The sequence below is a fragment of the Lynx canadensis genome, chromosome C2 (genome assembly GCF_007474595.2).
Source record: "Lynx canadensis isolate LIC74 chromosome C2, mLynCan4.pri.v2, whole genome shotgun sequence".
Taxonomy (NCBI): Eukaryota; Metazoa; Chordata; class Mammalia; order Carnivora; family Felidae; genus Lynx; species Lynx canadensis.
The window spans coordinates 112,582,709-112,603,761 of NC_044311.2; the positions used below are offsets into that span (position 1 = coordinate 112,582,709).

Below are 21,053 nucleotides of genomic sequence, written 5' to 3' on the forward strand. Positions count from 1 at the left end.
GAGAGAGACGGAGAACAAGTGGGGGGGGGCAGAGAGGGGGGTACACAGAATCCAAAGCGGGCTCCAGGTTCTGAGCTGTCAGGACAGAACCCAAGGCAGGGCTTGAACTCATGGACTGTGAAATCATAGACTGTGAGATCATGACTTGAGCTGAAATCAGACGCTTAACCAACTGAGCCATCCAGGCACCCCCATCAAGGGCTTTTCTTAAGACAGCTAATCAAGATACTTCTCAGAGGCACATTTTTAGAAGTCTCGGCTAAATATGTGACTTCAGCAGTATGAAAACACACAAAACAGTTGTTACTCCAAAGCATAGCATGCTCCATCTTTGACATGTCTGAGAGAAAGCATTTTCCAAAGGGTTCTTTAACTCTAGAAAATTTATATTCTGTCAGAAAAAAATTTTTTTTTCTCTTTATGTGTTCAAGTTTGCAGAGAAACAGACCTCAAGACAGGAGTAGGAAAGATTTATTGAGAGAAGAAGCTAGAGAAGCTGGGGAGAAAGCTTCAGACTGAAAGGAAGATCTGACCACTGTGGAAAAAGAGAGAAAAGGAAGGAGGACTGGATAAGTTTTTTTTCACAGGTTGGTTTATGGATTAAATTAAGTGTGATAACATACGTGAGCCATTTAACAGCTCCTTGGTACTAAATGAATACTCCATAAACATGGGTCTCATTCTTAAGCTCCATTTTTAAAAATCATTGCAATGAGAACCATAGATACCTGTTACAATTCATCTGCCCTGTGCATTTTTCTTGGTAACAGAACTGTACTGTTACAATGGAAAATTGATGTCAGGCTGGTGGTTCGGCTTCCTTGAGAACTTAGCAAACAATGTTTACACAGCCTCAACGCTAGAAAAGTTTGTAGATAAATCCACATGACAGAGAAAGACGTTAAAACCAACATTCTTCCTCATATGATTGCTCAAATTAAAAAATCATTCCTTTTATTTTAGAAATCTTTTATTTGGAGGCATTTGTACTTTTCAAGAAATATGTTATTTGCAAATACTTTTCAATAGAGCATTTGGAATAAGTGGTATAACTCACAGTCAACTATTATCCAACCAATTCTAATTTGCACTTGATTGAAAAGTTGAAATATTTTAAAATAAGATAAAGAACTGCATCTATACACACAACTTGGCCTGACCTTTGACTTAATGGACAAGCCAATTTAGTAAAAGTAAATTAGAAGCTTTGAACCAAATAATGACCTTGCTGCATTTGATATGAGAACAAATGTGATTTGTTTGAATTTTAATTTATTGAGGGCTTTGTCTAAAGTTAAATCATCTCAAAGTTATGGATAGTAAACTTAAAACTGAGCATGACATTTAAAAAAAATCCTATTTTGACTTTAGAGGAAGAGGTAAAATTGTGCTTTAATATTATATATGCTTTATGCCACATATGACATTTCTTTCAGCATCCCTTATTTTAAACTTTAAGAAATACATATTCATTATAAAAAATTGGATAACATTCACAAAAATATTTAAAATTAAAAATGAATCTGCCCTTGGTTCTACTATCTACAACAACTATTGTTAACATTTTAATATCCTTTCTAAATAAGCAAGCTGAGGTAATTACACTCAAAAAATATATATTTAGAAAATAAATAGCAGGTTTAATGTTGGAACACTATGCTTTCTTATTCTTAAAACTATGTTTCCTTTTCTTCTTGATTGTGGTCATTCAGTTATTGACCTTATTATCATTTTACTTCAGAACATTCTTAACTGCCCCTCCGAAAAATGCTGCACAGAAATATTATTTCTTAATTAAAGTAAATGTAAATCAAGTTTCAAATGTTTGGGGCAGTTTATGATGTTACTAATTTGAGAAACCACTATGTTTTTTTTTTTAAACTCCTTTTGGAAATCCTTATTAAAATTAGGAAGTCATTTATACAAATGTGCTTTCTGAAAAGTGTAAACAAGTTTCCTGGAATGCAGGAATAGTGTGTATTCAAATTGCTCTCTCTGCACATAGACCAGTGAGTGCAGCTTCTTGGCCTAACAAACAGCACCGAATAGGAAAGACGGTGATACTTACAGTGTCTCATACCAGTTTGGGTGGCAGAGCCCATAGGCACACAGTCTATAGTGGGAGCTTTGGCACTGGATTTATCTTTTCTTCTTGCCATAGGAATATTACAAGAAATCTGTGACTAGAACAAAATGGAAAAATAAAGAAAATGAAACTATAATTCTTCCCTCGTATGTATGTGCTCTGTAAAAAAAAAAAAAATGTTTCCTGTGAGGGTAACTGTCATAGATGTTACTGTCCTTTAATGTGGGATTGAATGTGAGAGGGAGTAAAAGGAGACAGCTGTCCATTTCTTACATGCAACATACATTTGATTGCCTATATAAGATGTTTAGTGACCAACTGACAGGATGGCAAATGTCATTTCTAATAAAACGCGATGAAGAGGAAACATGCTACAAGAAAATATGATTCTTTTGAGATTGTATTTTCAATAAAATGGACTTCCTCTTCCCTTGAGCAATATCTTCACTATTTAGCCACGAATAGGCAGACATTTTGGTGATTTGAGGTATTTGCATTAGGAAAAAAAATAAGAAACATGTTTGAATTTGAAAAGGAATTGGAGACAGAAAAAAACAAACCAAACCAAGCTTGTGATGTTAACAGAATCTATTGAAAAATCTGGGACTCAGAGGAAAAAAAATATGAAGTGGAAAAAGCATGAGTTTTGGAATCACATAGGTAAGCCTAGATTTCATTGAAATCAAGGTTGCATTTTTTGGTACACTTCACTAAGAATTATGTGAAGTCTGATTTCTTTGAATCCTATTTCCTTTATCTATAAAATGGAGTTCTCAGCAGTGACTTAAGAAGCTCTTAATATGTACACAGATACTGTGCCCAAATTCCTTACATTCTCACTTTAATTTCTTAGAACCGCCGTGATCTAAGGCAAGTTATAACTGTCCCCCATTTTGTAGAGGAGAAATAGACTCAGGAATACTGAGAAACTTGCTCACCTTTCACAGACAATAAATAGCAAATTTGGATCTGTGTTCTTTAGCCACAATGCTATACCATGCTCCCTGCAGTAATAGCTATATTACAATGACTATCACAAGCTAATGATTTAAATGTTTATGTCATGGTATTTGAATTAGCTCTGCTTTTTCCAGGTAGCGCCAGAAATAGACTATTAGTTGCTGTTGCATTTTCCTTAGTTTTTATGGAGATTATCTTCCAATTATGTGACCCATAATGCTGCTTTCATGTCCTCTCAAAGTACAGAGTCACATCTGTCCAATCTGGAATATAGGCTTGGAGTTTGTGAAAAGGTTGACAATATCCTTGCAATCACAGGAGGAATGTTCAACTATCACATGATTATACTGCAAATCACTAATTTTTATTACAAATCATAATCAGATTTGCACTAAGAAAAGTCTTCCATTTAAATAGGACATAAATGTCACAGAGAGAAGGAAATGACTAGGAATCAAGTGAAAGTTACTATACCACTCATTTTGCTAATCATAATACCACAGAATGACCTACAAAATTCAAGGAGAATGGAAGGATTCATGTTCCTAAATGAAGTGTAACTGGGTAGTCTTCTAGCCCCTCATAATTACAACATATTAGAAGTAAAGTAAAAATTAAAAATGGGAATATTTAACATTTGTAAAATCCTTAAATTTAATTTAAGCCAGAGATGGCATGTTTCTAGGATGTTCTGTTTAGTTCAACAATCATGAATGCCTGATTTGGAATAGGATATAGACATACAAAAATGAAGACATGGCTCTCCCCCTCCCCCTGGGGGAGCTCTCTCCCAAGCTCCCAAGCCCCAAGCCTGGGGAAGACACCATGATTCCATAGGCAGGTTGCAGGAGCTGCTGTGCTGAGGGAAGGCACTGGGAAATGGGGAATGAATGCTAAACAGCCAATCTCTCACACCATTTAAAAATTGTAAACCGTGTATGGGGTGCTGGGTGGTTAGTTGGTTAAGCATCCAACTTCAGCTCAGGGTCATGATCTAACTGTTCATGAGTTTGAACCCGTGTTGGGCTCTGTGCGACAGCTCAGAGCCTGGAACCTGCTTTGGGTTCTGTGTCTCCCTCTCTCTCTGCTCCTCCTCTGTCTCTGCGTCTCTCTCTCTTAAAAATAAACAAACATTAAAAAAACTATAGATGTCTGATAGTTTGAAATTGTGCTCTTAAAGAAACAAGCACACGTCCAGGTAACAGAAAGGCCTTCTGAAAGAGAATCAGCAGATATTCGGGAAGGTTTCAAGGCCAATGTAGGGGTTATACTCACTCAGAAATCAGAAGAACCAGAGGACTGTGATTGCAGAATTGATGTTTTACAACAAATTTACATTTAGCTACTATTTTTTACCTGTGTACTTCATTTTTAAAAATGGAACTAGCTTTACTTTTTTTTCCCCCTTAATGCAATATTAATGCATACCTCTTTTTGGAAATACAAGTTATAACAAAATAAAAATCACAAAATAAAAATCAAATAAAATATTAAAAATCACCTACATAGTGAGGAACGAAGTTAACATTTTGCTGTATAGGGTCTGGTAGTCCTGTATTCTTATATAAATGAAATAGTCATAAACATGCAATTATCTGTAGAATATTTGTAGAATAGAATATTCTACAAATAGAATAGAATAGAATCTTGTAGAATATTCTGTAGAAAATTGTACTATTTTGTAGCCTGCTTTTCTTTAACTTAATTTTATTTAATTTATTATGAAGATTTTTTTCATGTCAGTACATGGTACAGTACTCATAAAGGCTATGTAGTCCTACATTGTAAGGATGTGTAGGAACCTTAATTTATTCAGTCAATTCTCTATCAGGGACATTTAGATTATTTTCACTTTTCTACTTTTGCAAACAATGTTGCAATAAAAATGCATGTACATATATGTTTGCACATGGCCATAGTTATATACTAATTACATTAAAAACCTAGAAGTGGAATTGCTTTTTGTAAATGTTTCTAAATTTTCTCTAGCTTAATCAACTTCCACTCAGTAGATGGTCCAAGAATTTCTACCCACACCCCACCCCTCCAATCCTGGTCAACCTCAGTATTAATGTTTAAATCTTTGCCAATATAATAGGTAAATTTGTATTTTGTTATTTTAATTTGGCCATCTTTGATTATTAGGCTAAATATTTTCATAAATTTATTGGTAGTATCTTTTCTATATTTGAATTATAGAGTTGAAATTACTGTTATTTATAATCCTAAAACGCTGCAAGTTATGCCACTTCTGCATTTACTTTTTAATTAGAAATAGAGTGGCCATTTCCATCTACCTTTAACTGGTCTGAATCTGTTTTTGTTCTTTTCTTTCTTTTTTTTTTTTCTTTTTTTTTTTTTTCTTTAAACATTAAACCACAGGCCAAGTTTCATTTCTCATTTACCACTTCTCCACCTGAGTTGTCAGTTTGCTTTTGGTCTAAAGTGAGGGTAAGTGAGAGGGCATCTCATAAATCACTGTCTTTGGGCAAGATTTGTATAGAGTTATCTTCTTTGCATATCTTATTTTAGTTCGTCATTTGAAAATAAATTTAAACTTAATACTGCTCAATGTGCGTTCTCCTGTTTAAATCATCATTTACACTTGAGACCCTTTTAAAAACAACAAAAGAATTTTATTTGGGGATGTCAACGTGAACACTTCTTTAAGGAAATGTGACAACATTTAGGAAACAATCGTGTCAAATAGCACTTACCTGAATGACTTGGATATGGACTATTTATGGGCCTTTCCCTAAACATTAGAAAAGATCAAAGAAAGTGATTTACTTATGGAGCGCCTGCATGGCCTCAGTTGTTAAGCGTCCAACTTCGACTCAGGTCATGATCTCACAGTTCGTGAGTTGGAGCCCCGCGTCCAGCTCTGTGCTGACAGCTCAGAGCCTGGAGCCTGCTTGGATTCTGTGTCTCCCTCTCTGTCTGCCCCCTCTACTGCTCACGCTCTGTCTCTCAAAAATAAATAAATGTTAAAAAATTAAAAAAAAAAGAAAGCGATTTGACTTATCATTATCTAACAAGCTCTTTTTGAGCATTAGTACTTCATTCTTTTGTTCAAAAACAAGTACCAATGGGGATTATAAATTCCATGAAGAAACAACTTCTACTCGTTACATCCTACAAGAGTCTAATAGTGCTATATATATATATATATATATCTACTATATATATAGTAAATTATTGTGGAAACAGGCTACTTGTTCAACCTTTTAATAGGGAATGTGATCCACTTATATTTTATTGTAATTGTTGATATATTTACATATTTATATATGCCATTTCACTATATGTTTTCTTTGCTTTATTTTTATTTTCTTTCTTTGCACTCTTCAAGTACTTTAGACTGAGTATTAGCAACAAGATTCAACAGATACTCATCAGCTGCATTTGTACATAACGTGTTTTGTGTGGTGTGTGTGTGTGTGTGTGTGGTCTGGGTGTATGTATGAGAAAGTGAGAGAAATTTTGTAAGGACTGTATTTGCCTATTTTGAAATCCGTCACTTATGCTAACAAATTTTGGGCCATCATAGTGCATTGTGTACAATAGACACTTTGCATTAACAGTTTGATTTTTTAGTTATTGACTATTTTCAAGGAACTCCACAAGTCTGTGGCATAAAAGGCACCAATTTAAGCCACTGTCTCCTGATGTGATGAACAAATAACCCATCGGGAAAGGCCCAACACCCAGGATTGACCTTTCGATTCTGCTTCATTTTCTACACCTCATACAGCAGATCTGCACAGGCTACACTGTATTAAGCTTACATGAAGTAATCATATGTTCTTCTAGAATTTGCAGGTTTAGAGATTTGTGACAGTTTTGCAATACAAAGTTCTTAAATACTTTCTATACTCTATAAATAAAAAGAGCAAAGTTGTTTGTTGAAGACTCTGCCCCGAGAAATTTTTTACAAATTAAAAATAGTCTTTTTGTCGCACGTATTTTTTGATGCATAATATTTTATTTCATCTAAAAACATCACAAGAATATTTATATCTCCTGCTTGTATGTAATTAAGAGCAAATGGAAGAGTACCTTTATAAAGTACAGGTCATAAAGAATTCTAGCAGGGAGGACCATTTATATTTCATTTTGAACTAATTGTAATATGGAAATGAAATCTTTCTAATTAGAAATGATAGGAGATAGCAAATAAAAATGTTTTTTCCCACCATGTTGGCATCACAAAGTACTTGTAGATGAAACCTAACTCTTTGTAGTATGGCAATGATAGGAAACTAGCTGATTATTAAATCTTCTTAATTAGCAAATAAGAAAGTCACTGAGTGATGTCAGATAGATGATAATAACCTGTACTAGATCTGTAGAACATTATAAAAGTATTATGAACATTGTATCATAAATTCTTTAAACGGGCCACTTGCCTAAGTTAACAACAATTCAACTTAATCACATGTGGTCAACTTTAAAAAGGCCCACTGTAATTTAAAAGATTTTTTTTAACGCTTATCTATTTTTGAGAGAGAGGGAGAGAGAGAGAGAGCGGGAGAGAGCCAGAAAGAAAGGGAGACACTACATCTGAAGCAGGCTCCAGGCTCTGAGCTGTCAGCACAGAGCCTGATGCAGGGCTCAAACTCAATAACTGTGAGATCATGACCTGAGCCTCAGTCAGATGCTTAACTGACTGAGCCACCCAGGCGCCCCTAAAAGAGACAACTGTAATTTTAAAGTAACTTTGGGTCTTAGAAATTTGTTACTTATATAGTTAAACTGAGAACTTTTTACTTTGATAATGTCTGTCAACTAACAGAATAGTTCCCCCCACTTTTAGATTAGTGAATGGGAATTTCATGTAAGTTTACATTTTACTGTGACTTAAGTTGCCATAAGAACCTTCGCTTCATTAACAGTTTGGCACATTGAATATTTAAAGTAGGTTTGTTTGGTGTTTTGTTTTGTTTTGTTTTGTTTTTAACGTTGCAGGATGCAGTCTTAGGATGCAATTCCCATTTAGGAAATGTAACTCTACAAAGGAAATGACAAAGATAACCAGAAGTGCCAAGAGTAAGTCACAGGTCACTGTTACTGTTGATTTTCCCTGTCCACTTATATGTAAAGTCTAGTCATGATTGTTTACTCATAGACTTGATAAAAACAGAGAATGTTGGCTCAAAGAAAAGAACTTAAAATAAAAGCCGGCATTTGCAACAGACAAACCATCCCATCCCAATCTCTGTGGAAGGCAAAATCCAATAACCATTTACAAATACTCTGATGGTTGGAATAATCCTCCCGCTTTTTCTCCAGATGACACTTCTTTCTCTCATGGTGCTGGAGGCCATCATCTTGCTAGCTGGCTACACCAGTGGCTCTGCTACAGTAAATTCATAATTCTTCTAATATTGCTTGTCTTTTGTGAATGAGCTCTGCAGGAAAACTGAGACCTCCTGTTCACTGTGGCACACACACCTAATGAGTCATTTCTCACTTTTGAGATTGCCAGGAGGAATAGAGAATGATTGGAGGAGCCAAGATGAATCATAGGAGAAGAGTTCTTTCACTCAGCTCACCATCATACTGTGCATTTCTGCATCTATTTAAAAATTAACTCGTGACCCCTAGTAATATTCCACCCTCAGTCACGCACATTGGTTTCCTTTAAGACCATTATTCTCACTAGCGTTACTCTCACTCAGAGGTGATTTTGGCTTGTTAGAGGGGACAAATGGTGGGCCTTCCAGAACTATCAGGTTAGTGTTACTCTTTTGGTATGGCCTGAATGGAGTAAATGTGTGTTTGTGATATGTGAACCTTGAGTACATGGATTTTAAAATTAATTACAAGTTATTCAACGACATCTTATACAGACTTTCTTGGAGAACTTTTTTGTGGTGAGTTCAAGAAAAATTGTTTGAGAAATGTTTGGGGGATGACTATCCTTTTATATTTGTCCTTAAAGACCTGGCAGTGGCTTTGGATCACTTTAAAAAATGACAACAAATGAGGTTAATCTGTAGTGATTTCCACATATACTTATTCTTGCTAAGTTTTATTTTGTTTTTCTAACTTTAGATGTAACTGGCCAGATGTGGTTGTTAGGATGTCAGATTAATTTTCTAGAAATTCATGGAAATGTGTGTTGATTTGTTTTACTAATGACATGAAATGACCACAAAGCAGCTCTCAGAATAGTTTGAGATAACAAAAATCTTGATAAGCTATGTTTCTACATGTATCTATATGTATATAAGTATATAAATGAATTTGTCTTAAAATGTGGAAATATCCTGGTTTAAAAATCTGCAAAATGAGACCTACTGATACAATTTATAATAAGCCTTTTAATGCTATTATAATGTAAATTACATTTCATACCAGAGGACTCCATATATGACATCGTAAAATACCAACTTAATCAAGTTTTGAACTTTTTACTATCAGAGTTATTCTATCTATAAATTTATATCTGCTTTTCCTTCCATCATTGGAACATTATGGGTATAATATATGCAATATGCTAACATTTTTGTAAGGCATATTCTTAATATTTGTTAAATGAGAGTGATTGTCACTTGATACTGTAGTTTGGAAATTTTCTTTCTTTCTTTATTTATTTACTCTTATTTTTAAAATTTTTTAGCCTTTTTATTTATTTTTGAGAGACAGAGAGAGACAGAGCACGAGCAGGGGAGGGGCAGAGAGAGAGGGAGACACAGAATCTGAAGCGGGCTCCAGGCTCCGAGCTGTCAGCACAGAGCCCGATGTGGGGCTCCAACTCACAGGCTGTGAGATCATGACCTGAGCAGAAGTCAGATGCTCAACCGACTGAGCCACGCAGGCGCGCCCGTAGTTTGGAAATTTTAAAGTAACACTCAGTAATTAATAATAGAACAAATAGCTTTATATAATAACTTTTACCCAATATTTAAAAACACTTTTGTATTTATTAGACTTATAATATTCTTGACAATTCTATAGACATAGATATTACCAACTACTTTAGGTATGAAAGATTACAATGATTTACTCAATGTCCCAACATTAAGAATGAAGCTGAATCTAATAACCCATTTTTTCTCATTTCCTAACAAATACTTTACCTGATTTATTGAGCTATTTTTTAAAAGTAGCATTTCTCACAGACATTTATTTCCCTGATTAGTAATAGTGCTTTTGCTGATTTGTTTTTATAACGTGAATGGCTTCTACCTTTTATATTTTGTTTTTATTTAACTTTAGGATATCTATTTAACTGTTTTAAATTCAGTTTAAAGTTTTCCAAGAAACCTTATTTCTTATCATTTACAGTCCTTTTTTTCTATATCTATAATAAAGTATTAAAAGCTTTTATAATATCAGTATTAATAATAACTGTGTTGATAGAAATTAATACAACATAGAAGAATACTTAAATAAGAAAATTATATTTTTATTTAATAAAGGTTAAGAGAAATTAATAAATTAACCAATTTATAAAACAAAACACTATTTTCAACTTCTAAATAGATTATGGTATGCCCAATATTTGAGATTTCTTTTAATGTGAAAGATACATGGGATGAGCTTGAATTACCTAGTCTCTGAAAAGATTCTAAGCTTTCTCTGATTTTCAAACCTAATATTTAGAAGTAACATAGTAATTCATTTGCATCAACACTGAGGGTCAACACATAACCCACTTTCTCTTGAATCAAAAGATATTTACAATAGTATGTTTTCTGTAGCAAAAGCCTTTTGTGGTTGCTGCTAATTACATGTTTTTCACTTCAAAGTCTTTAAAAAGAATATACGTGCAAGTAGACTTAATAAATTTTTATTGGGTGAAAGAATTCAGCAAAGTCTCTGGGTTTGGAAAAATGTATATAAAATATCAGTAATATCTTCATTTTGTATTTTTCACTTCAGCTAAATACAGAGCATACTGTCTTCCTATATTACTGAATCAAGTCTTGAAATTATATACACCAAGCAAATGATGCTATAGAAAATGTGTAGCACTAACATTTTAATTAAAATGTAAAATGATAATACACATGGTGATGTAGCTAAGCATTTGAGGACCTCCAATTATATTAGTAGTTACATTTCATTTGATAACTCAATAACTAGTAATTAAAAACATGTAATTAAAACAAAGTCATATCCTAATGTATGAAGTCAATGAAAACAAAAGAGCATAGTAAAACCCTCTTGAAAAGTAGTTACTATGCCATTATAATGAGATACATTTTTACCAATATATCTTATAAGGAAAATAAAGGTCAAACTTTGCCCTGTGCTCTCTTGTTAAAATACTCTAGAAGACCAGGTGATAAAGGAAGTCCTAAATCATAAACACAATACAGAATGATTTTATCCCCATGAATTTTTTGACAGTCCAAAGTTATCGTGAATGGCTTAGGGTGAAAGATAACATTGGAAGGCAGTAAAGAATCGCCATACAAAGTTTTAAAGATTAAGGCCAGACTCTCGCTTTGTTACTCAGTAATAATTAACTAAAGGGCACACGTATATTTTTTGCTACCTGTATTAACACATTTCTCACCAGATGAAAGTGGGCAGAATCCTTTAGATGTAGTCCAATTGAAGCCCATTATGAAGGACGGTGTGGGTCAAGGTACCATTGTTCTTGAGAGAGGAAAAGACCTGAATGTACATAAACAATCAAGAAGAAAGTAATTGATCCAAGCCGGCCTTTATGTCAGAGTTCATTCATCTCTTTAAAAATAAACTCTTCCTTGTATTCGTGAAGCGATGCGAATATGAATACCAACAGCAATACTTTTTTTTCCTTCTTTATCGCTGACACAAATTAAGTCTCCAATCTACTAACAGAGCTTGAAATGTCACAGTGACTTTTAGAGTGACACAGACCTCTTCCTCCTTCTGGCCGAATTTTCCACATGAATGAAGTTGGAGAGAGCCTTGGGGAGGTGACTATCTGATGTCTCAGTGCTGCTCCCAAAGTCATAGTTCTTCAGGCAAGGGAACAAGCAGTGCAAGATAGCCCGGCGGATGTAACTGTCAAAGATATAGTAAATGAAAGGGTTGACACAGCTGTTGGCAAATGCCAAAGGCCCACTCACCTCCATGCCTAGCTGGATAAAAGATGAGGAAAAGTAGACTTCCTGCTGCAACCCAGAGACAATGGCCAGGAGCTTGAAAGTATTGAAGGGCAGCCAGGAGAAGACAAAGGCTGCCACGACAATAAGGATGATCTTTATGGATTTCCTCAGCTTTTTGTTATGTTTTCCCGACTGTTGGTAATGGGCATACAGCTTCCTTGTGATGCAACAATAGCATGTCACAATGCTCACCAAAGGGACAAAGAAGGTAAAAATTAAGGCCACCAGGGCCCAAGTCAGTTTGATTGGAGTAGCGCTCCTCTCTGCACAGTATGGCTTATCATCAATCAGGGTGAGCTCCCTGGACAGAAGAGTAGGCAAACCCAAAAGGCAGGAGATAAACCAGACACTGGCACAGACTCCATATGCACAGTCTCTCCTCCTGAACTTCCTGGATACGGCTGGGCGCATGATGGCCAGGTAGCGGTCAACACTCATGCAGGTGAGCAAGAAGACATTGCAGTGCATGTTGACTGAGATCATGTAGGAGCTGCCTTTGCACAGGAAAGAGCCTGTCCTCCACAGTCCTAAAGATGCTTCTTTATCCACCCAGAGAGGCAACGTGACAAGGAAAATGAAGTCAGACACAGCCAGGTTGATGATGAAGATGTCGATCAGTCTTCGGCTGCCCCGTTTGAAATGCAATGCACTCATGAGGACTAGGTTCCCCAACACTCCCGTCAGGAACACAACCGCGTAGAAGATGGGAAGGAAGACAGATGTGTAAGCAACACGGGAGTGGGTCTCCTCAATATCAGGATTTTGGCTTGTAGCATAGAAATAATCCAAATAAACAGCAGTTGCTTCTGGGTCCATCACTAAGGTCAGCTGCCAGATCCGATTAAGTTTCCTTACCTAGGAAGTTTTTGTATAAAGGTTTAAAATCTCAGGGCAGCTTCTTTTATATAGTGGCTACCTCTTCCCCACCACCCCCACCACCCCACCCCTTAAAAGATCTTGGGACAAGCATAAAAACAGAGATTAAAAAACGCAGTTTCTACCAATCCTCAGAAAGAACACCACCCTGGTTGGTGTTTGGTGGTTGTGGTTGTGGTTTTCTTTATTTGCATTTGCCCTGGAGACGGGGGTGCTTTTTTGACTTCTGTCTTCAAGATATTCAGTTTGTTTATTTAAATCCAGAAATTAGAAAACAAATAAACTTTTTTTCCTTACCTACTTTAAAGACATCCTTTGCTTTTCTGACACTGAAAATCCTTTTGATCTGGTTTTCTGTTTCACAGACAAGGTACTATTTTCTTTAAAAATTTTAAGGTGGTGATGACAGAGATAGTCCTTTTATTCACATCCCTGGTAAAAGTGAGGAAAGTAGTCTTTCACTGCAGAAAGAGTGAATTGAAAATTTCCCGAATCATACCAGTCTACATCTACAGCAAACATAATGATTCTAATTGGGGTATGAGATTCTTTCCCCTTACTTGCTTCTTTCACTTTATACAAAATTAATCCTGTTTCATTCAATATGTTTTTAAAAATTCTCAAGAGACTGGGACCATGTCTTATGCTGTTAATACTAGTTTTAAAAATTTTCCACTGTCATTAGCACAGTACCTTGCATGTGATAGGTCCTTTGGAAATGTCAATTTACTTGAATTATTCAGGAAAACTCTTGGTTTTGTGATCTAGTATAATCAACAAGTATGTATTCATTGTGGTTCAACTGCAGGCATTGTTGTTATTTATGTAGCTTACAAACACAGGTTTAAAAATGGCAAACTGCTATTTTTACACTCTTTTTAAAATTTATTTATTTTGAGAGAGAGAGAGAGAGAAAAAAAGAGTGCATGAGCAGGGGAAGGGCAGAGAGAGAGGGCGAGAGAGAGAATCCCAAGTAGGCTCCACACTGGCAGTGCAGAACCCTACGTGGGGCATCAACCCATGAACCATGAGCAGAAATCAAGAGTGGGCCACTCAGTCAACTGAGTCATCCAGGCACCCTACACTCTTATCTGCTTTGTAATTCAACCAGCTAAGTTCCTTTTTGTTAGAATAAACATCCTTGATTAGGAGATTTTCTCTTTACCTCCAAGTAACTCCCCTTCATCAGACTCTGGGTCCCCCCCATCTTGTCTTTTTCATACCTCACTACTGGAGCAGTGATTTTTCAGCTTTTGGGCTGTGACTTATTTTTAAATACCTCCACAAACCAGTGAACTTCACTTTTGGGATTATTGACCTAGCAGAGACAGACCTCTAATAAGTGACATTATAATGGAGTTGCCAGTACAGGCACTTTAACAGAAAGATTTGGGGTTCATTCAAAGCATTTGAGAAACAGGCTAACAACAGACGGGTCCTATCTTCCTGTCATCTGTTCCTTTTCATATTAGGAAAACTGTCGTGGAGTACAAATCCTGAAATCAACTCCATTTATTTTAGTTCTTTACTGGTCAAAGTGGCTTAAGGCTCTTTCCTTCTCTCTTTCCCTCCATCTGGTTTCATAGCCAAAGTTACAGTTTCAGGCTGATACTGCTATTGTGTAGAAAAACGCATGCCTGTGAATTAAAACACCATTGTTTAACATTTGAAGTCCTTTCTACTGAATTTTTATTTTTCCCATAATTAATATATTGAAAATAACTATCTTGCCTTTTGTACCCCTTTCTTGTCACTGTTTCCTGATGTGTTCTAATGTGACCTGAGTCTCAGGCATGTGGGTCTAGGTCAGGGAAAGATGAGGGCTCCCCTGATCTGGGGCACCCCCAGCAAGTCACTCAGAAGTTGATTTACAACTGGGCTCTGCCTTTCTTTGTGTCTCTAGCATTTCTGTGTTGTTCGTGGGGGGCATATTTCCCTAAGTGTAGGCTGCAGATGAGAGAAACTAATGCTTTGACATTTCTGGAATAGAAATCTTTCCCACCGAGTAAGCCTTAAATACTTAATGTAATCGTTCATTTTGTCAAATAGTTTGAACTAGGGCAATATTTACTTGACAAGGATTGGTGGAGTAAACATAGAATATTTAAACACTATATCTATACATATATCTATCCATAGATATATCTGTATTTTTCTTGTATCTCAAGAATTCCAATAAAAGTATCATAAAATGGAAAAAAAAAGTTCATGCTCATATTCCAGAGAAAAATGTCTGGCCTACATTTATTCTGCAGGTCTTAAATTTTCTTTCAGCATTCAAGTTGTTGGCTTGTTGATGTAAACTATCTCAAATAAATCTGACTGCCTCACTGAACTTTGGAGCAGCTGTGGACCAAATATCTTGCTTTATCATATACAGTCACTTTGGAATATGGCAGTTCATGGTAGTATGTTGCAATGTGAGAATATCCACCATGGATCAAAACGATCCTGGGACCTGAGTCAGAAAACAGATTAAGTATTTTGAGGCAAAAAGGAAACAAACAGCATAGTCCTGGGCTTTTAATAACTCAAAGAGTACAAAGCTATTATAAGACAGAATCCACAATAAAAGCTGACTAGATAAAGTAGGGGAAGTCATCGTTCCAAACAAACAGCACAACAGTCATGTTTAGAACTTTGAATGCTCTTTGAAATAAACATGAGGATACTAACAATAAATAACCAACTACACATAGACCAAAACCCAGAAACAACACTGGATACCATAAGCCTGTGGAAAGGCAGCAAGAACAAGGTGATGACAAAAAAAAAAAAAAGAGTAAGATGTAAATATTAATAACTGAATGACAGCACACACACATGCCCCCTTTTAAGAACTGTTTTCCCAGAAAAAAAATGCTCAGCTCTCCTTTATTTTATAAGTACATAAATACAGTTTATATTCAACTTTAGATATTATGCTTTCCATCCTTAGCAGGGATAATTACTTCCACCTTTGTGTTCTCTAAGATATTTTACAATACTGCTTATTAAATTCCCATTACTTCATTTCACATGATTAGTTGTTTTGGTGTCTGACTTCCTGAGCTGATCATGAGCAACTTGAAGGGAGAGGCCATCCATTACCTCTTCATCATCTCTAACATAAAGGAGTTACCCAGCTGAAGTCTTCTTTGGACTCTCAAAGTCATGTTTTGAACCTCTGGATGCCAGGCCACATTACCCATTTAGAGTTACCTGGGTGCCTCCTAGACCATAGCTTTCTGAACCCTGTCCCAGATCTACTGAATCAGAATCATCTGGAGACGACTCCAGGTGATTCCTAACAAGGTCGCTTATTATATTTAACAAGCCTCCAAGGTGATTCTCACACACACTAAAGTTTAGAAGCACTGTTTTAATTTACAAACCTTCACCAACTTTACATGTTATGCTTTGTTATGATTTTGGCTAACTTTTTTTTCAGCTTAAAAATCACCTCTAAACTCGAACTTCTTAGCAACCTTCTAGTCTGATATCACAACATTTTTGGAATTAATTTAGACTTCTGGGCCCTCCCTATTCTGCACCTCAATTCCTGAGATATGTTCAGAATTGCATCAAATGTTGAAGATGGGGAGACAGTCGGGTGTTGTCCCCTGAGATGTCTGCTCAGCTGAATACAGTATTATCTATCATACAGCCCTAGCTGTGACTTGCAGACTTGCTTCACAGGTGGGCTGATGATTTTGTGAGTACAGCCACCCTAACTGGCATTTTGGCATATTCTGCTTCTGCTTTTTCCCTATCAATCACTCTGGCCCCTCTATTAGGTAGGGATTAATCAGATTATATAGCCAGTAGCACAGGAGAAAGAAATCTCTATTCATACACCCTACTGATTTATTCCTGAATAAGTGGCAAAGATTATGAAGCAAAGTTTTTGTTTTTCATCAAACTTATTACAGTGATTGCATATTCATTTGTTAGAAACACTCTCTTGTTCATTTCTTACTTGAATATCATAAAGTGTATAGCCATTTAAACAGTCCAGTTTAAGAGATCAGTTTATATTCTAAGTCTCAGTGGCTTTTTTATTTGGACCGTTACTTGGAGAGTTTAGTGTAATGTACTGTCATGTAATATATCATGCCAAATTAAATGGCATGTATTTGCTGTTATCAGGGCCCTCCTCCCCTTCACTTATTAGATTATTTCCCTTGGTACCCCATATTTACATAAACAAAAGTGATATTATTTTAGGCACATATACTTTAGGTTTCTTCATAACAGTTGATTTAATCTGGATTTAGGTTGTGCGTAACAAAAATTGTGTTTACTTATATTAGTGTCCCTGGTACCCAGCACAGTGTCTGGCATACAATAGGTGGTCAATTAATGTTTGTAGATCCGGACTGAATTATGCTTGAATTTTGAATTATTTCCAATGAATAGGGAGGTTTCACAAACTTCTTAGACAGCTTCCGTTTTCCATGATTACTGTTTATTGTTGAAACAGCAATGGTCTGTGTTGCTGTATCTTTTCTAATCAGAATGCATAGAGCCTTCCTCCTTTTCCTTTGTCCATCTGCATTTCCTGTATCTCTATCTTGTACATTGCCTAGCTTGGAGGTGTAGGACATGGGAATCTCCCAATGAAACTTGAACATTGTGGATCTATGGCAACTATATTTTGGAGTTACATTATTCTTCTTCCAGCAGAATGGAATTTTATGAATCATAAAATTTTAGAGCTTCAAGTGATATTACTGATCATCCAGCATAACCATTTTGTGAATGAGGACACTGGGACTCAAAAAGGGTCATTTACTAAAGACTCACACTGATGATATTAAAATAGAGGACAATTTAATTTTAAACTTCTCACCTACATTTGGTCCATTCACTGTCCTTCAGAAGCATGGACATCTAAATAACTATAGTTTGCTACTCTGTGTAGCATTTTACAGGAATTGCTAGAAGGAAAGAACCATTTTAGATGCACTTTTCTATTTGCCTCATCCTTGATTAATTTTGCCATTGTATAATGGATTGGTACAAGGAAATTCAAAGATTGATGCATTTTTTTCTGAGGAAGGTTATTGATTGGAAACCACAGCTTGTGTATATATCTATTTTCCTTCTTTTTGCCTTCCACAGTTTATAAGGAAAACAAGCAGGACAAAATTATATGAGAAAAACATAATGTAGATGTATCTTTCTTCAGGTAATTTTTAGTTTTTAAAAAAAAATGTGATTAAAAATGAAATTTAAGTATATTAGGAAATTTGGTATTGAAGGGAATTCTTGCACAAGGAGTTTTTACGTAAGCACATGATACAAACAAGTTATAATATTTGCATATCTAGATTTGCAGCTATTGGTTTGTTTAAAATATAGTGTAACCATAACACCTTTGTCCTGAAACTAGAGTCATCATTAGCAAATCAAGCCAGAGTTCTAGTGCAACTTTAGTTTTAAATCTAAATTTCCTAATTGGTACTTGGTTTCACTAAATCATCCCTTATTTGTGAAAATATGTCAGGCTAGCTACTGTTTCCCAAAGAGCAGAGTAATGAATGGGAGTAGAAATTTAACTCCATTAATTTATTAAGGATTTGTTTTGCCTACCCACACCATAAGCAAGCACCCAAAACAGAAAATACCCAAGATGCGGAGATAAATGAGAAATATGGTTATGTGCTTGTTGGTACTGGTGTGGTCAGGCAGTTCGAGTCTCCTGTGCTGAGTGGGTACGATGGTCACAACCTCAAACACGCAGACACATCCAGGTGCCCCCTAAATTGAGTGAAATGTAAATGTGTCTGATGTGTTTTCTAGGCATTCTGCAGACCTGACGAATGAAAGCAGCCTCCTCCTTTGCAGGCTTCCCCAGAAACATCTACCTCCTGAACCACGAAGATTTATGTATGCCATGAGCCCAGCCTGGGAATGCTCTGAGCCGAGCTCAGCAAGGATGCCTGAAATGTGGTCGTGGCAAGTCTTTCCTAGTCATCTGCAGTTAGCCCCGAGTTTCATAAACCTCCTGAAGTACGCAGGACACCTACCTCTATAAATGGCTTAGTTCCAGCTTCTAGGGGAATTGGGAGCATTTGCTGTTTATATTGACCCTAACCATACATTATAGATATTCAACAAATATTTGCAAATACTAATAATTTAATGATTGTTTACTATGCCCAGACCCTGTGCTGGGCACTTTACATGCATTTCTTTTTTTCATTTAATCTTGCCAATGGTCACTTGGGATAGGGAGTTTATCAACATTCATATTTTGGAGAAAAGAAAACTGCGACTTAAGAGGTTAACTAACTCGTCTAATGTCACAAAACTAGTTAGTGCACCCTATTATCCAAGCTTGATTAGTCACTTATTCACCCTGGGATCAGCTTCCTTGACTATGAATTGAGGTAGTGTCTTCCTCTTTCAAACTTCCCTTCTACCTGGGTTTATTTGCCATGTGACTTCACCAGAGAGGTAGTTCTGAAGATAGGGGACTTGTGATGAAGGCCAAAGGACAAGGATATTTTCTGGTACATGACTCCTCCTTTCTGGTAGGAGTCAAGTTGCATATTAACAATTTGCCTGTACATCTCCACCACTTTCTCTAGTTGGTGCCTCTGACAAAGTTCTCCTTTAGTCAGACATTCTACATGAAAATCCAGTCATATTTTAATATTATATTTAGCTATTACCTTATTTTATTTATGTGCTAGATATGAATATCAGTTTGCCAACTCCGGTGAAAGAAGCAGAACCACAGACAGAAAAACAGATACTGTGCCTTCAATCTATCAGGATGGTAGAAATTTAGTATCAACTTTGAGCTAAATTCCAAGGCATTTGGGGATGGGGTAGGGTTTGAGAGCTTTTCTGGTCCTTGAGTAAGCTGTCTCTGTCAGTATGTGCTGAGAAATCCATCATTTACTGGTCTTGGGCCATGTTCCTGGGTCCACATGTATTATTGCAAAGATTTCTCTGCTTTCTATCCATGAACTTCTGTGCAATACTTGAAGACTTAAGAGTCATTCTGTTACTGCTGTGACACATGGCCATCTGCACTTTCAGAGGCTGTCCATGACCTTATCTGCTTAAGACAATGTTCCCTCAAATCGAGTCTTTTTCACATTACATAACAATTTTTTAAATTCACGTTTTTGACATATCTGGTACTCTCAGTATTATCATAACTTAATATTTTTCTTTAATTAACTGGAATTTATTTTAAAGTGAAACTGTACTGGGGCGTCTGGGTGGTTCATTCCGCTAGACATCTGTTGATTTCCGCCCAGGTCATGAGTTCACATTAGTGAGTTGGAGCCCCTGCATCCAGCTCCGTGCTGACAGCGCAGAGCCTGCTTGGGATTCTCTCTCTCTCTCCCTCTCTCTAGTCCTCCCCCACTTGTGCTCTCTCTCAAAATAAATAAAATAAACGTTAAAAAAGCATTAAAACGAAACTCTACTATAATAAATAGAAAATTTGTATCGCTTGCCATAAAGAGAAAGTAGCCATTAACATAAATTATATGAAACCCAAACATTACATTCTAGATGGATACGGTCAAGTCACATCTTTCTTAGTCTAAACTTAATAAATCCAGAAGGACTATCTGCTTCAATGGGAGTGAGATTGTGGGAGAGGACATAAATGGGTTAATATCGCAGAAGTATCTTACTGCTATTGACATATTTAGAGGTAGGGCTATGTCACAGGGAGAGCACAGAACTGGAAAACCTGTTATATAAGTCACAATCAATGACTGTCGGTGATCAGAGACAGGTCGCCTTTGCGGACCTTCCTCCCTTCCTTCATAAAATACAAGATTCCATCAGCCCAGACGCGCCGCCACCCCCCACCCCCCTTTTGCGCACCTACTGTTCCCCCGGAGTTGAACTACATCCCCCACAATGCACCGCGCGCGGCGCCAGAAATGCGGACCGCCGCCACCTCCCGCCGCTTTCCTTCTGTCCCTCCTACAACTCCCACAAGCCCCCTCGGCCCCGGGCCTAAGCCCAGCCTCGGGTGGAGGCGGAGGCGGAGGCGCGGGAGTTATGGA

General features: G+C 36.5%; 1 protein-coding gene and 1 long non-coding RNA gene across 2 annotated transcripts; one reads left to right on the forward strand and one right to left on the reverse strand.

The window, feature by feature from the left end:
• Positions 1–8,668: 8,668 nt before the first annotated feature.
• LOC115523643 lies at positions 8,669–19,135 on the forward strand. The gene is made up of 2 exons (XR_003971801.1): positions 8,669–8,781; positions 18,817–19,135. It is a non-coding gene; the product is annotated as an uncharacterized LOC115523643 (long non-coding RNA).
• GPR15 (G protein-coupled receptor 15) lies at positions 9,956–13,089 on the reverse strand. Its single transcript, XM_030329806.1, has one exon. It carries the CDS (start codon positions 12,970–12,972, stop codon positions 11,890–11,892), a length of 1,083 nt encoding a protein of 360 aa, XP_030185666.1. The 5' UTR covers positions 12,973–13,089; the 3' UTR covers positions 9,956–11,889.
• Positions 19,136–21,053: the final 1,918 nt, after the last annotated feature.

What these genes read in the sequence shown, in the direction of transcription:
- GPR15 (XM_030329806.1), bottom strand. Translation starts at nt 12,972, where the DNA reads ATGGACCCAGAAGCAACTGCTGTTTATTTGGATTATTTCTATGCTACA.